This window comes from Mixophyes fleayi, chromosome 9 (genome assembly GCF_038048845.1).
Source record: "Mixophyes fleayi isolate aMixFle1 chromosome 9, aMixFle1.hap1, whole genome shotgun sequence".
In the NCBI taxonomy this organism is placed as follows: domain Eukaryota; kingdom Metazoa; phylum Chordata; class Amphibia; order Anura; family Limnodynastidae; genus Mixophyes; species Mixophyes fleayi.
In genome coordinates this window covers 47939120-47953572 of record NC_134410.1, presented here as the reverse complement: position 1 = coordinate 47953572, position 14453 = coordinate 47939120, and the positions used below count along the sequence as shown (strand labels likewise).

General features: G+C 41.4%; 1 protein-coding gene across 1 annotated transcript; it reads left to right on the top strand.

Moving 5' to 3' along the window:
• The first annotated feature begins 6672 nt into the window (after positions 1-6672).
• LOC142100626 (putative defense protein 3) lies at positions 6673-13701 on the top strand. Its single transcript, XM_075184302.1, has 5 exons — positions 6673-6982; positions 10826-10938; positions 11776-11891; positions 13012-13076; positions 13517-13701. Exons 1-5 carry the CDS (start codon positions 6784-6786, stop codon positions 13609-13611), a joined length of 588 nt encoding a protein of 195 aa, XP_075040403.1. The 5' UTR covers positions 6673-6783; the 3' UTR covers positions 13612-13701.
• The last annotated feature ends 752 nt before the right edge of the window (positions 13702-14453 follow it).

Genomic DNA, 14453 nt, shown 5'->3' with positions numbered 1-14453 from the left:
AACTCTCCTGTGTTTCATCGTGACTGTTTAGCTGATTCCTATCCGTTGCCTCCGTGCACTACAGTCTTCAACTCACCTCCACTCTCCTGTGTTTCCTCGAGACTGCACCAGCTGATTCCTATCCGCTGCTCTCCGTGCTCAACAGTTCCAGCTCAGCTCTACTCTCCCGTGTTTCATCGTGACTGCACCTGCTGATTTCTATCCGCTACCTCCATGTACCTGCAGAGTCCTGCTGGCTGCTACCCCTCAGTTCTACTCGTGTCTGCAGCAGCTGATCCGCTCTCCGTGCTTCTCAGTGTTCCTGCCGGTGTCTACTCGCCAGTCTGCATCGGATCTGCGCCTCGCTGCTTTCATCTCATCTAGACCATCGCTACTCTTCAGGGTTCTCCAGGAGTCCAGTTCTACATACTACTGCTTCCTGAGTATTTGTTGCTATCCCTGCTGGTCTACCTACCTGTGCGCTGCACCTACTTGATTACCGCTTCACCCTCCAGGGACTTCGCATCCTGCCGGCCTCCAGCCGTTCAGGTATCTCTGCACTCCTGTCTGACAGCCTGCTCCTGAACCACGGTATGCATACTTCTCATTGACTGTGCTGGTGTATTGCATATCTTGCTGGACTGAGTTGTTCTCCTCTGGAGCTTACTATCCGCTGAGACTATTGCCATCATTGACTGTGTTATCTTTTGCCCGGATAGTTTCTGTGACTTTGTATTATTGCAGTGCTGTTCAGTCATTACTATATTGTGCATGTCATCGTGGATCAAGTTCAGGGTGCCCGTGTATCCTCTGTATTGCAGTCTCTCCCCGTGCTCCTCCTCACATATATATTCAGTGGTACAACTTGCTAGAGGCAGACCACTGATCCCTGTTTCCTGTGTCACCTGTTCCAGTGTCCTCTCACATAGCAGTGGTACAACTTGCTAACGCAGACCACTGACTCCCCGGATACCTCCACCTGGATTCCATTCCTTCACCTAGACAGCGGTACAACTTGCTAAACGCAGACCGCTGACTCTCATCACCTCCTCGTTGCTGTTGGACATTCCTCCTCACTATAGCAGTGGTACAACTTGCTACCGCAGACCACTGACTACCCTCACGTTTCCTTTGTCCATTCAGTTCCTTGTGTACTACTACATATATATTACCAGTGCTGCTAGTCATAGACTTTCCGAGCATCTCTATCATCTGCTGTCTCCTGTTCCGTGATCACCCCAGAGTACCATATTACCATCTATACTGCTCTGGTAAGCCCATCACCTGGTGATCCCTGGGTAAAGACTCCTAGTGCCCGTGACAGTCTGATTGCAGAACCCACCTTTGCAAATCGCAGTTCAGCCCCAATGCAGTCATCTATCGCCAGAACTTCAATAATCCGAGAAGGCGAATTCTCCTCAGGCTGCAGCCATTTCTTTAAAATTTTAGAAAGCTCAGCCACTTGCGCTCTGACCGGTTTTTCTTTATCATAGCGCCATTGGTGATAGCGCGGGGCTCGGCCTGGCCCGGAAAATTCCAATGCGAGCCAATATCTCAGACTTTAGGCACAGATAGTCAGCGGCCCATTCCTCATCTAGATCCATATAAGCTCACTGAGCTTCACCAGTCAGATATGGCGCCAGCCTCTCAGCCCAGTCTTTAGGAGGCCATTTTGCCTTTTTTGCAAGTCTCTCAAAGGACACCAGATATGCTTCTATGTAACTTATATAAAATGTATTTCTTGCTGGTGCACTACTGGTCCCACCGAGCCCTAGCATGCCAAAACTGTTAGGGTATGCTGGCGTCAGAAATCGTGATGCCCAGTACATATGAAACAGGCAGGGCCCATCTCCCCTTGACGACCGCCCCTGCCACCAACCCCCTTTCCTTGACGACTATGAGGCATAACATCAGGCGACACAACTATGAGGAATAACATTAGCTGGGGCAAAACTATGAGGGATAATATTAGTTGGGGGCATAACTGTGAGGGATAGTATTAGCTGAGGGCAAAACTATGAGGGATAACAATAGCTGGGGGCAAAACTATGAGGGATAACAATAGCTGGGGGTAAAACTATGAGAGATAACATTATCTGGGGGCACATAGTATGAGGCATAATATGAATTGGGGCACAGCCATGTGGCATAAAACTGGGGGGGGCACAGGATTGAGACATAATATGATCTGGGGCACAACTGTGTGGCATAATATGAACATTTATTTGTTGGCCCCATTACGATTAATATTATAATGATATTAGCGTGCTAAAATAAGAAATAATTAAATGTTATAGAAATATATAAACACAGTGGTTGAAGTTGAAATTTCGAAGTGGCGGTATGGATAATGTAAGTGAATGGAATTCAATAGTCAATTGAAACAGTAAAAGAAGTGGCATACCACTGTACAGCAGTACTTTTTGACCACTATATATATATATATATATATATATATATATATATATATATATATATACAGCGGATGAAATAAGCAGAGCCGTAACTTAGAATTCTAGCGCCTGGGGCGAGAAAGACAAATGCCGGCTTCCCCCTGGCCCTCAATTTTGACCAAATTAACCGAAAAAATTCCTGAATTGTGCCCCCCTTCAGCGTTGCGCCCTGGGCGGTCGCCCCTGTCGCACAGCCCTAGTTACGGCCCTGGAAATAAGTATTGAACACATCAACATTTTTCTTAGTAAATATATATTTAATGTGGCTACTGTGATGGAATTTACACAAACTATCAGCAACAGTCCTTGCAATCCACACATGCATGGAAATCAAACCACAGATGGCTATAATTTACGTTTTGTGTAATAATGTGAAATGACACAGGGAAAAGTATTGAACAAGCTTCCTGAAATTTATTTAATACTTTGTACAAAAACCTTTGTGCAAAGTGACAGCTTCAAGACGCCTCCTAATGACAGCTTCAAGACGCATCCTGTATGGAGAAATTAGTCGCATGCATTGCTCAGGTGTGATTTTCCTCATTCTTCAACATCAATAGTCTTCAAATCTTGAAGGTTCCGTGGGCTTCTTCTATGATATATATATATATATATATATATATATATATATATATTAATTATAGTGCTAGTACAAATAATATAAACAAGTGGTTAAGATATACTTCCCCCAATGTCGTTTGCTGCAGCTCGGTGACTTAGTGGTTAGCACTTCTGCCTCACAGCACTGGGGTTATATGTTTGATTCCTGACCATGGCCTTATCTATGTGGAGTTTGTATGTTCTCCCCATGTTTGCGTGGGTTTCCAATGGGCGCTCCGGTTTCCTCCCACAATTCAAAATCATTCTAGTAGGCTAATTGGCTGTTATCAAAATTCACACATCTTCATTAGTACCGATGCTCAACTGCTCTGTAAAATAGCTAACATATGGCCAGGTATTCACCAACGGTTTCAAAATGAAACTGTATGGAATACAATTTGTCAAAGTAGAGAATTAAATTGTAACAAAATGACAGGACTGAATGAATGTCTCACCAGCTCTTATATAGGGCATCCAGGTGCGTTCTCCTGTGATTGATGCATGTGAGTTTTCTTGTGACTGCCTGTGTATGAATTGCTAGGCGGTGTCACGCCCCTAATTGCGTGGAAACGGTTGACGACCAAGAATAATTAACAGGTGAGGCAGACATCTTATATAGGGTATTTAAGGGATCCGCAAGTGACGTACCTACGCCTACACGTGCACTGACAACCAGCTGGTGCACCGAATATTGAAGAGTGTCTCACTTGTAAACATAAAGGCTGCTGCGTTTGCCCGTGCAGAGCTGCGGGTATTAATCGCAGCTATGGATAACTTGCAATGAAGATAAACTGCAGGCATATATGGCCATCCGCAGGCCCTGCATATACAGTTGAACTGCAGGTGTACTGTGGTCCAACTCCAGCGGAGGTAGAGCGACCGCAGGAGGAGACAACCCGAGCTCCTAGCAGACTTGCGGGGAGAGATTTTTAGACGTGCGTTCTCTATTAATTGCAATTGTTTTTATTTTACAAACACTGTTAGATGTGGTATATTACAATATAATATGGCTGGCAATAGCCTTCATTTGACAAAGCACAAGACCTGCTATACTATGTAATAGTGAAGTTTCTGATTCACTACGTTATTATTAACAGTATTCTTTATTTATATGGCGCCACAAGGTTTCCGCAGCGTCATACAAAATGCAGCACAAACAGTAGATCAAACAGTTTACAAACGTATACAGTAAAACGATTATAACCAAGACTTCAGCATCTCCTATAGATTGCAAGCTTGCGAGCAGGGTTCTCTTACCTCTCTGTCTGTATTACCCAGTATTGTCTTATTAATGTTTGTTCCCAATTGTAAAGCGCTACGGAATCTGCTAGCGCTATATAAATAAATGTTGATGATGATCTCCAAGCATAGCAAGTACAGTGACGAAGGAGAAGAAGAAATGGTATTGAGACAGAAGGGAAGAGGGCCCTGCTCATAAGAGCTTACATACTAAAGGGAGGGGAAACAGACAGCTGACACGAGAGGAGTCATTGGAGTAAATCAAGGGCAAGAGGAGACAGGGAAGTGGGAGGTGAGGAGAACAAGGATGGAAAAGGTTAGTTGGATGGCTGGTAGGCCTTAAGGAACAGATCGGTTTTGAGAGCCCATTTAAAGGTTCTAAGTTTAGGGGACAGACGGATGAAGGAAGAGAGGTTGTTCCAGTGGAGGGGGGCAGCACAGGAGAAGTCTTAAATTCTGGCGTGGGATGAGGTAATCAGTGCGGAGGAGAGGCGACGGTCATTGGCCAAATAGAGGAAATCACTATGGGATTAACATAATCCACCCAGGCCAAATTCATCTGTAAGTGGAGCAGAGGTGTGTTTTTTTAGCCACTCAATTGTCTATGTGTAGAATTGGATATTTCACAATGCAACCTAACATTATCTGGCTGTCTCTATGTAAGTGTGAGACAGAGATAAAATTTAGAAATTGTTAGGCTGACCGGTCTCGTAATAAACTTAAACAGAACTAGCGGTAGAGGTCTTCACCTATAGCAGCCACCTTTCCCGTAGAGCTTGATGTGCTCACAGGTATTTGAAACTTGAATACCCCCAGGTCTTAACTCTATTGTAGTGCAAATTTATTAACAAAAACTGCAGCGGCAAGGCTGGAGGAGGGAATCCAGATGACAACGGGAGGTCAGACGTAAGCCAAGGTCAGGGGTCCGAAGCAAACAGAGTAGTCAGAAACAGGCCTAAAGGTCAGGGCTGGTAGAAAGCAGGAATATCCAAAGAACAGACAGAGGTCAGGGCAATCAGAGTTCAAGCGGGTCCAAAACAAAGCCAAGGTTAAAAACAGGAAATCTATCAGGAATGAGCAACACAGCACACAGCAGGTCAGCTATCCTCAGAGAGTAAACGCTATAAACGGCAGGAAGGCTAAGCCCTCCCTGCCTTAAAAACTGAAAGGAACCAATCAGAGAGGAGAGGAGGACTAATGAGCCCCAGGATTAGACTAATAAATTCACTAATTAGCCCCACAGGTGTTAGTATAGAGCGTACGCGCCCAGCTGTCCAGCATTGCCGGGACTCGGCGCCGACTAGAACAGCATCCTGGCTGTTTCCCTGACAACGGCTGGGACACAAGAACCGGATGTGATGTCCCGGCTGTTGTCCTGACAACAGCCGGGACGCAGGTAGGAACGAGCGGCAGGGAGCCGCCGCTAGTAACAGAAATGAACTAAAATTTCATATTTTTTTCCAACAGACCGTCTGACAGTGCTCCACCATTTACACCTTCAGCCGTGAAGAAGTGGGGTGAGTGTGGAGCCCAAGGGGGAGCAGGAGGCCGAGGAGGCCACTGATTTGGAGGAGGACCAGGAGGAGGAGGATATTGAAGAATGTAAGTATCTTGAGGTAATAATATTAGATATTTTGTTGGGTTGGGGGGGGGGTCAGCATTAAAGTGTAGTCGTCGGAAAACCTTGATTTTACACATGTAATTTACCCTAGACCTAGGCAACTTGCCAGACATGATTGGCCTAATAAGTGTTTGTTGTGAATCAACCCCTCCCCCCACACACACACAAAAATATGTATATCTGCATGTTCCTTCAAAAAGTATTAGTCCTCTGGCTACTACTGTGTATAGCATAAATCGGGAGGCACTACTGTCTGGCATAATATGAAGTAGGGGCACGGTTATGCTGTATAATATGAATTGGGAGCAATACTGTGTAGCATAATATGAACTGGGGGCACTATTGTGTTGTATAATATGAATTGGGGGCAATACTGTGTGGCATAATATGAACTGGGGGCACTGTTGTGTTATATAATATGTATTAGGGGCACTACTGTGTGGCATAATTTGAATTGGGGGCACAATGTGATGATGGAGGGACAAAAGTGTGTGTGTGGGGGGGGGGGGGGAAGGGGGGGGGGGGTTTTAGCACCTGGGTCCACAACTTGCTAGTTCCGCCTCTGGGTTCTTTACTTACTAATGGTGTTTTATTGTGGACAATCTGAATCCGTCTATTTACATTTTACATTTTCATAGCATAACAAACAAAAATTGATTTCACAGAATACAATAGGCTTAGCAAGATGTTATGTCAAACCAGTCCTAAGTCCTATTTTTATCAATGCAAGTACTGTACTTTGTGTATTACAAGTGTTTACGGTAGAATTTATTGAAAAGGCTCAGAGTGTGTTTGGAAATTACACAGGGATATCAGAAAGAACGACTCTTAGTCTTCGGTTGTGTCTGAAGTAGACGAGTGTATAGACACATCAAGCTCTCATACCACGAGATGACCCAACTTAATCTCTCACTATTGCTGGTTCTGATGACCTTCTGTGCAGTGTCAGTGTCATATCCAACCGGGGCACCGATATCCGCCTGCCAGACAATGAAGCCGGTTCACACAGGAGTCTTTCCACAGCCAAATCCTGCACCCTATATATTCAAGATCAACTCCAGTTCCTACCAGCCTGGAAAACCTATACAAGGCAAGTCGATTTAAATGATATAGCCACATTCTGTACGCAGTGCTTTACATAGTTATCAAGGGTAAACTACAGAAAATGCAAAACAATAGTTTAAGAAATAAGGGGAATATATAAAAAGTAAAATGGCTTACAATTTAATTTAAAATTGTCAAAATATCTTAGTAATTATATTTATTTGCATTCAATGTCAAAAAATAAAACCAATAGCTATACTAGATGGATTTATATGATGATGACCATCTACATGCATACCCATTCCGAAATATGATCCCTATGTTAGTTACTAATCTGACGTTGTTGATGGATAGCTCTAAGCATAATCAGTGAAACACAGATTTTTGTAAATGTCACATGGGCCTGGGTGTAGTGCATTAGGGAGCTGTGTAATGCCCTTCTTGCACAACAATGTTTTAGATTTTTTAATTTTTTTATGTAAGTACATTTATTATTTGCATATACTAGACATTTAACCATGGTCATTATAAGAGCTATATATTTTACCTACATTTACTCTATGCAATCGAGGTTGAGACCATGGAGATCAATAGTGGTGGATGTATTGGGTGTCACAGAAATGTTGCCTAGGAAAAATATATGAATTTGGTATGATCAAAGTTGGGTGTAACAAAAGCTGAAAGACTTTGTGGCTAGAGTAAAGTAGCCACCCGTTTGTATCTGGCTTTGTATTTGTGATTATCTTATTCTAATGTTGGATATTTTATGAAAATATGTCACCAAGTCATATAGGTCATCACCTCCTGTATTTACTTCTAGAAAACATGTCCTATTTTCCGGAAATTTTATTACAGTACTTATTGATCCAAATTATTATCATTTTTATATAGATGATTAATGGCAGCATAGAGTAAGACACGTTTTCATTATTTCCCTAAGACATAAAGGTACAGCCACAGTATATTTTCCTCTGGTCACACAGCTGGCAATCTATCAGCTTTTGTTAAATCCCCAAATCTGATCAAGCTAAATTGTCGGGAGAGCTGAAAGTTTCATTGCTACATAGATGCACCAGTCCAATTCTAATTTTGTTGTTCTTTTGGTCACCATACACATATTGCAATTGCTTTTTGAGCCTTTATTTTGCTCAAATTTGTGAATGTATTTTACAGCAAAACATCTCCTTAAGCAACTGTGTAACAAACCTATTAGTTGCACTTATTTAGGTGCTCAAGTACCTCTCCTGGCTTGTCCTATGTTTGTCTGCCAGTGACCTTGACATTGGCCCTGTTTACTCCCCCAAAGCTTTGCATTCTGCCCCTGACCTTTGGTTATTTTTGCCATCTAAGACCCTGCGCTACCAGCCCTGACATAAGCCTGTTCCCCATCCCCCCTCTTGTGAGTCAACAGCTGCCAGCGAGACTAACCTGGGTGCTGTAGAATGAGTGCCCCGCAATAAGCCCATCATTCCCTTGTTGGTGTCCTCGGTGTAAACCAATGGTTGCCATTAGACTCTGTATCCCATGTGAGCTAGCATAGCACAATACATTCGTTTTAATGAATCAGGCCCTGTATTGACATGTTATGCAGCTGAATGTGGGTAGCACGGTGGCATAGTGGTTAGCTCTTCTGCCTCACAGCACTGGTCAAGAGTTCAATTCCTGACCATGGCCTTATCTGTGTGGAGTTTGTATGTTCTCTCCGTGTTTGCGTGGGTTTCCTCCGGGTGCTCTGGTTTCCTCCCACACTCCAAAAACATACTAGTAGGTTAATTGGCTGCTATCAAAATTGACCCTAGTTTGTGTGTCTGTCTGTGTGAATGAGTTCTCTGTACAGCGCTGCGGAATCAGTGGCGCTATATAAATAAATGATGATGATGAATGCAAACTATTGTTCTCAGTGGCCATTTCAGACTAAGTGAGGCCCAGTCATTCTTCTATACTGTAGACAGAAAGTCTGGTGGGCATAAGAAAACATTTTTACCCCATGATCACAATTGGATCTATAAAGAGAAATGTTAATTTCTGGTAAAGCTTCACATACACTTGATTCTGTGTATGTATGTGTGTATATATATATATATATATATATATATATATATATATATATATATATATATATATTACACACTAGTTAAAAGAGCCCATCAAAATGGCAGAAAAAAATAAGAGTAAGATCAAAAAGCATTTTGCTTGACTCTGCGAATGGATTAAATTGAGACCTGAAAGTACTTATTTCTTGCATCAGATCAGGATTGCACTCAGCATTTACTGTAATCCTCATTCCTTGATTTGCAGCCTCATTAGTGTCTGATATATATATATAGTTGCGCAAACTTTCATTGATCCTCATTTGGTGGATGCAAAGTTCCTGCTCTATTGTAAATTTGACCGTTAATTCAAAACAATAGGGACCGTAGCCAGGTGGCTGGGCAATATTAGCACCCATAGATGCAAATGCTAAAACACTAGTATTCAATCTTATGTTGTCAAAGAAATTTTTTGAATGTACATGCTGTCCCTTTATTAAGTGCTCAATAACAAGGGCAGACTTATTGCACTCAATTTTACTTTACCCTTGTGGCAGCATTGATTGAATACTTTGTCAGATGGCTGCTCAGTCCCAAAATGCTTAGCGTGGCTAAATTCGCAAATACTGTTCATGGGACCACAGTTATGAGCATTAATATTTGTTTCATCAAAGTTACCGACGTCAAGAATGGCGTGACATCTTGTTCACTGACTCTGTAGGTGTTGACGTGATATTACCTCTGTCCTGTTCCCTCTTCAACTGTTTTCTCTGTGACAGGCAATTTTCTAAGGAGTCATATTTGCATAGCGATAACGCTCACGTTGTCTTTGGTCATCAGCAGGGCCAGATTAACCCGAGGTCTAACTGGGCCAGAGCCCAGGGCCTCGGGCATCTGGGGAACCCGTCGCATTCATCGGGTTGAGGGTGTCCCTGCCCCCGGCTCCGACTGTCAACTGCTCAAGGAGATTTGCTGTTAGTTGTCTGCCAATGTTATGCTGTTAGCTGCCTGCTGTCACTGTAGTGCTTCCGCGGCGTGCAGTAATCTCCTTACTGAGAAGATCTCGTGAGAGTGACGTGAGAGTGAGACTATGAGTCAAAGCCTCACTCTCACGAGATCTCCTCAGTAAGGAGCCAACAGCGCATCGCGGAAGCATTATAGGAAGTGACAGAAGAACGCAAGTTGCCTGTAGACAGTGAAAAAAGGCCGGATCAGGAACAGCAGGTAAGTGCTGGGGTGGGTGGGGGGCTCACAGCTTTATATAATTCTCTATTATATAAATCGGTGGGGCCTCATAGTACCCTTGACCCGGGGGCCTCCATTCCCTTAATCCGGCCCTGGTCATGTTAGTTTGTCGCTGGACTTTATCCTGCTCCACCCTTTTTCTATTTGTTTCTTCTTGCTGTGCAGTTACTCCCACAGCAGACATTTGCCTTTTAGGTGGCATCGCAGTTACATTTTGTTGCTTAAATTAATTAGTATATTCCTGTTAACTTAACACTTAAGTGCAAATAAAACGAGTGGATCAAAAATCGAGTCAATTTGCAATAGCAAAGGTCTTTATAAATGATAACTGCCAGACAAAAAACTGAAACTTAATCAAACAAAAGAAGCCTAAGAATTGAGGAGAATCTAGTCAGCAGGAATAGTCAAGGTCATCAGTCATTTGCAAACATTTTTACCAAATTTGTTTGTGTGTTTTGTGTTTCTTTATAAAGGTGAGGAGCAGTGTTGGCCTTTTAGATATATAATACACAGATAAAGGCATTTGTGAATGTTCTTAGTAGCTTTTTTCCACAAGGCAGGTTGAATTTTAGGGTTGGTGGTCCTTATTTATCCAGTGTTTGCTTTGTTTACAGTTCAGATACTGGGTCCTGCATACAGAGGGATCTTGCTTGAAAGTCGGACTTTTGCACAGACCACACTCTTTGGAAAATGGCTGCAACCCCCAAATAACACCAGGATATTACCGGTAAAGCAATTATTTAAGCATTTTAGCCCATTTCTATTTTGTTTAGCGGTTCTCATTCATGCCCCCGCTCGGTGAAAATATGAAAGTCCAGACGTGCTTAAAGTCTGCACAGATTGATAGCATAGAAGTATATCCAGCATGTACAATTCATTGCACAGGGCATAATTTAATTTATGGAATGAAAAGACTTTTTGTGGCTAATTTCCTTAGAGATCTCGTGTTCCTGAGAAGTCTTTTATTGACGTCTTTTAAATTGTTGAGGTGAGAATGATAACAGCTCCATCAGCCTCTGTATTTTTCAAGTTCTGTCCATGTTTTAAACCAGAAGGAACAGCATGTGAAACCTCAATAATATACAGGGTCACAGGGATGAGGAAAATCATACATCCGCATACACAGAGAAATATGAACACCATCCATATTTTCTGGATACTTTGCTTAATTACAGGTTTAGTAGTTCAAATAGCTGCTTCACTAATTATCCATCTATTGTCAACCCTTTTAAATATTTCTTACCTTCATTTTAATGCACATAATACTGACTGTTTTATTTATAGTAGTGGCTCAATGATTGTCCAAAATGGGTTTACAATCCTGTACAAAATCAAAAGGTGTGATATCAGGTTTATTTCTTACTTACCAGTATTGTTTTGATGCTGAAAAATGCAAACGTTATTGGTACCAGCTGATGTTATTAACCTGGTTGCCAGTGGGTCCAGCTGATGTTATTAACCTGGTTGCCAGTGGGTCAACTGACCTCCACATACCCCACCTTTATTATCCGACCCGATTAATAAAGGGAACCGTTCTGTGGTTCTTTGTTTTGTTTAATTTCAGTGTCCAAAATATCCTGTTGGAGCAATTACACACGCCAACACTAATTTTAAGGACCAGTCTACAACATACATATGGATGCCTCCAGAGTCAAGTTGCCCACCTGTTCTATTCTTCATGTAAGTAAGAGGAAGTAGGGGAGGCTAAACAAAGCATATACCATAATGAGGGTCCAGGAGAGTTGTATCAGACTGTAATCTAATGATTGTCATGACTGATCACCTTTAGGGCAACACTTGCTCTTGTAATTGGTCATGACACTTCAGATCAAAAACTGAATGTGTCCTGTTAGCAAACTTTAAAATATTTCCCTCGTATAGGAATGGATACATGTGTCAAACTCCTTCTTTACCCATACAGCATCTCTCCATTACTATCGGAACAGAAGGTGACATGTTGCAGTCTTATAGGGAGACAGCATTTAACGTTCTGGCAACAGGATACATGCGTGCTACCAACCAAAAGTCAAAATGACTAGGGTTACCCTGCCCTTAGGATGGGTAACACACATGGTTAAGCAAACTGGATAAGATGACTGCCATATTACACTAAGGAAATCATGCCCAAAAATGTTTGAGTTTGAATTATTATACTGGTACAATGTCAGTGAATGGCTAGCTTAACACTAGATTCAGAGTTTTAGTCACATATAAATTTATTTGACTGACCTGTTGGGGTACTGAGGACTGGAAAAGCCCTGAACTAGACAAACAGGGACAACTTTCAATTTAATTTCCCCCATCAACATCAATAAAATTCTATCTGAGGCCCTATGCTTTTTAAATTCGTTTTACTTACTTTTTATCCAACAACACTTTATTCATACTCGTCTTCTATAACATTTAGTCATCTAAAAAAAAAAAATTCTCATAGTAAACTATTTATTTTATGCATCTAATCATTCTAACAAACCTTGTTTTGCACTATGAGTTGTGGAAACTGAATATCAGCCATTCATTTGATTGAGAACTGCTTATTTTCCTATACCAGAACAATGGTGCATTCACACTAGGTATCCCAGTTAAAATTGATAGAGCAGGGTGCGCTATCTGGTGACTTTACTTCTCAGCATATTTAGTTAAAAGACCACAGTACACCTCCCCTGTACTTCATCTCACTTAAGCTGGTCTTTTTCTTTTCATGCATATAAATTAGAGCATAAGATGGCTGCAAAAAAAATCATTATATTATTTTTAAAAAAACATTCATGGTAAATAATATTTGTTTATTTTTCATTAGAGCAACAGTAGCAGAGTCTCATGATGTGTACTGGCTTGGAATCCAGTCCGGCATTATGTATAAAAGTAAGTGTTACTGTAAAACAAGTAGATGATTACAGAAGCATGTACCATATCAACTAGGCAGCATTTTAATTCACCACTACTTTTTATTGAAGAATCATTGCTGGAAAAGTATCTGTGTTCATTTACTAATGTTGTATTTAGGTGAAAAATTTGCACTAAAACATAGCGACCAATCAGGGACTTACTTTCACAAACAATTTGCTGATTGGCTGCTGTGATTCAGTGCAAATTATAAGCCTTATTATCCTTAAAAATGTCACCCAAGCTCTGTACATTAGCATACTGGAAGTTTGTCACCTGATCTTTATACACTTTATCATGGGAAAGGGCATTCTGGGGATTGTAGTCACAGTGACAATAAATATACCGCATGAAGAGACACCAAAATGTAACCTTACAGTACTTGTGCATTAATAACACTATTCTTTTCTGTTTAACAGATTCATCGGTAACTTGCAGTAACAGTGAAATCAGCCAGCAAGCAACCTTGTACTTAATTATGTGTATTCAATTTACAATGTTACTGGTATTTTAAATGACAATCAATTATTCATGCATGATTAACCTAAAGAAAAGAGTGGGCTAATGAATGCATCTCCAATAATAAAGTTATATTGGAAAATGAGTTTGTTTACAACTTTAGACTTGGGGAATTACTGGACAAATAAATTTGTCTGTAAAATGGGAAAAAGAAAAAAAAAGGCTGGCTCTGCAGGTAGACCTAAAGTTGCAGCTCATATGACAGAACGCTATACAATATTAATACAAATGTGTAGGTAGCACATGATCTGTGCCTCTCTAAGGCAAGGGGAATTGGCCATTCACCCCTCTGCACAGCAAGGAACTTCTAGGGCTCATTCGGATGAGCATACCCACAGAATTTGCTCATTGTATTCCAGCATGAGCGGATTACACGGTCTCTTATATAAGCAATCTCAATGTCTGCCAGATCGGTTTGCTCACATCATGTGCTCTTTAGAGTGTGACATGAGCAAGCCCTAGTCAGAACAAGTGTGCCTTAGAAGCCAATCTCTAATTACATGCCAGTGGTTACAGCATGCATGTGCTTGTCAGTAAGGTTAAATAAGCCCTGTTTTATCAAAGTTGCCTGAAGGCAGTAAAACCCCTTTTAGTTTCCATTTCTGTGATTAAATCATATGAATAATAATTGAATAACCTGGTGCAAAAATTACAGGTAACCCAAAACTTTTAGCAAACCAACAAATATAACTTTTCCTTTATCTTACAGTAAGTAGCAAGACGAAAGGAAGCATTAATAAATATTGTTCTTCTACATGGAGGTGTTGTTACCATTAACTGAGCTTTGCTGCAGTTAGCGGAGATGGGGGTCATTGCTCTATACACAAAGCTCAAGTT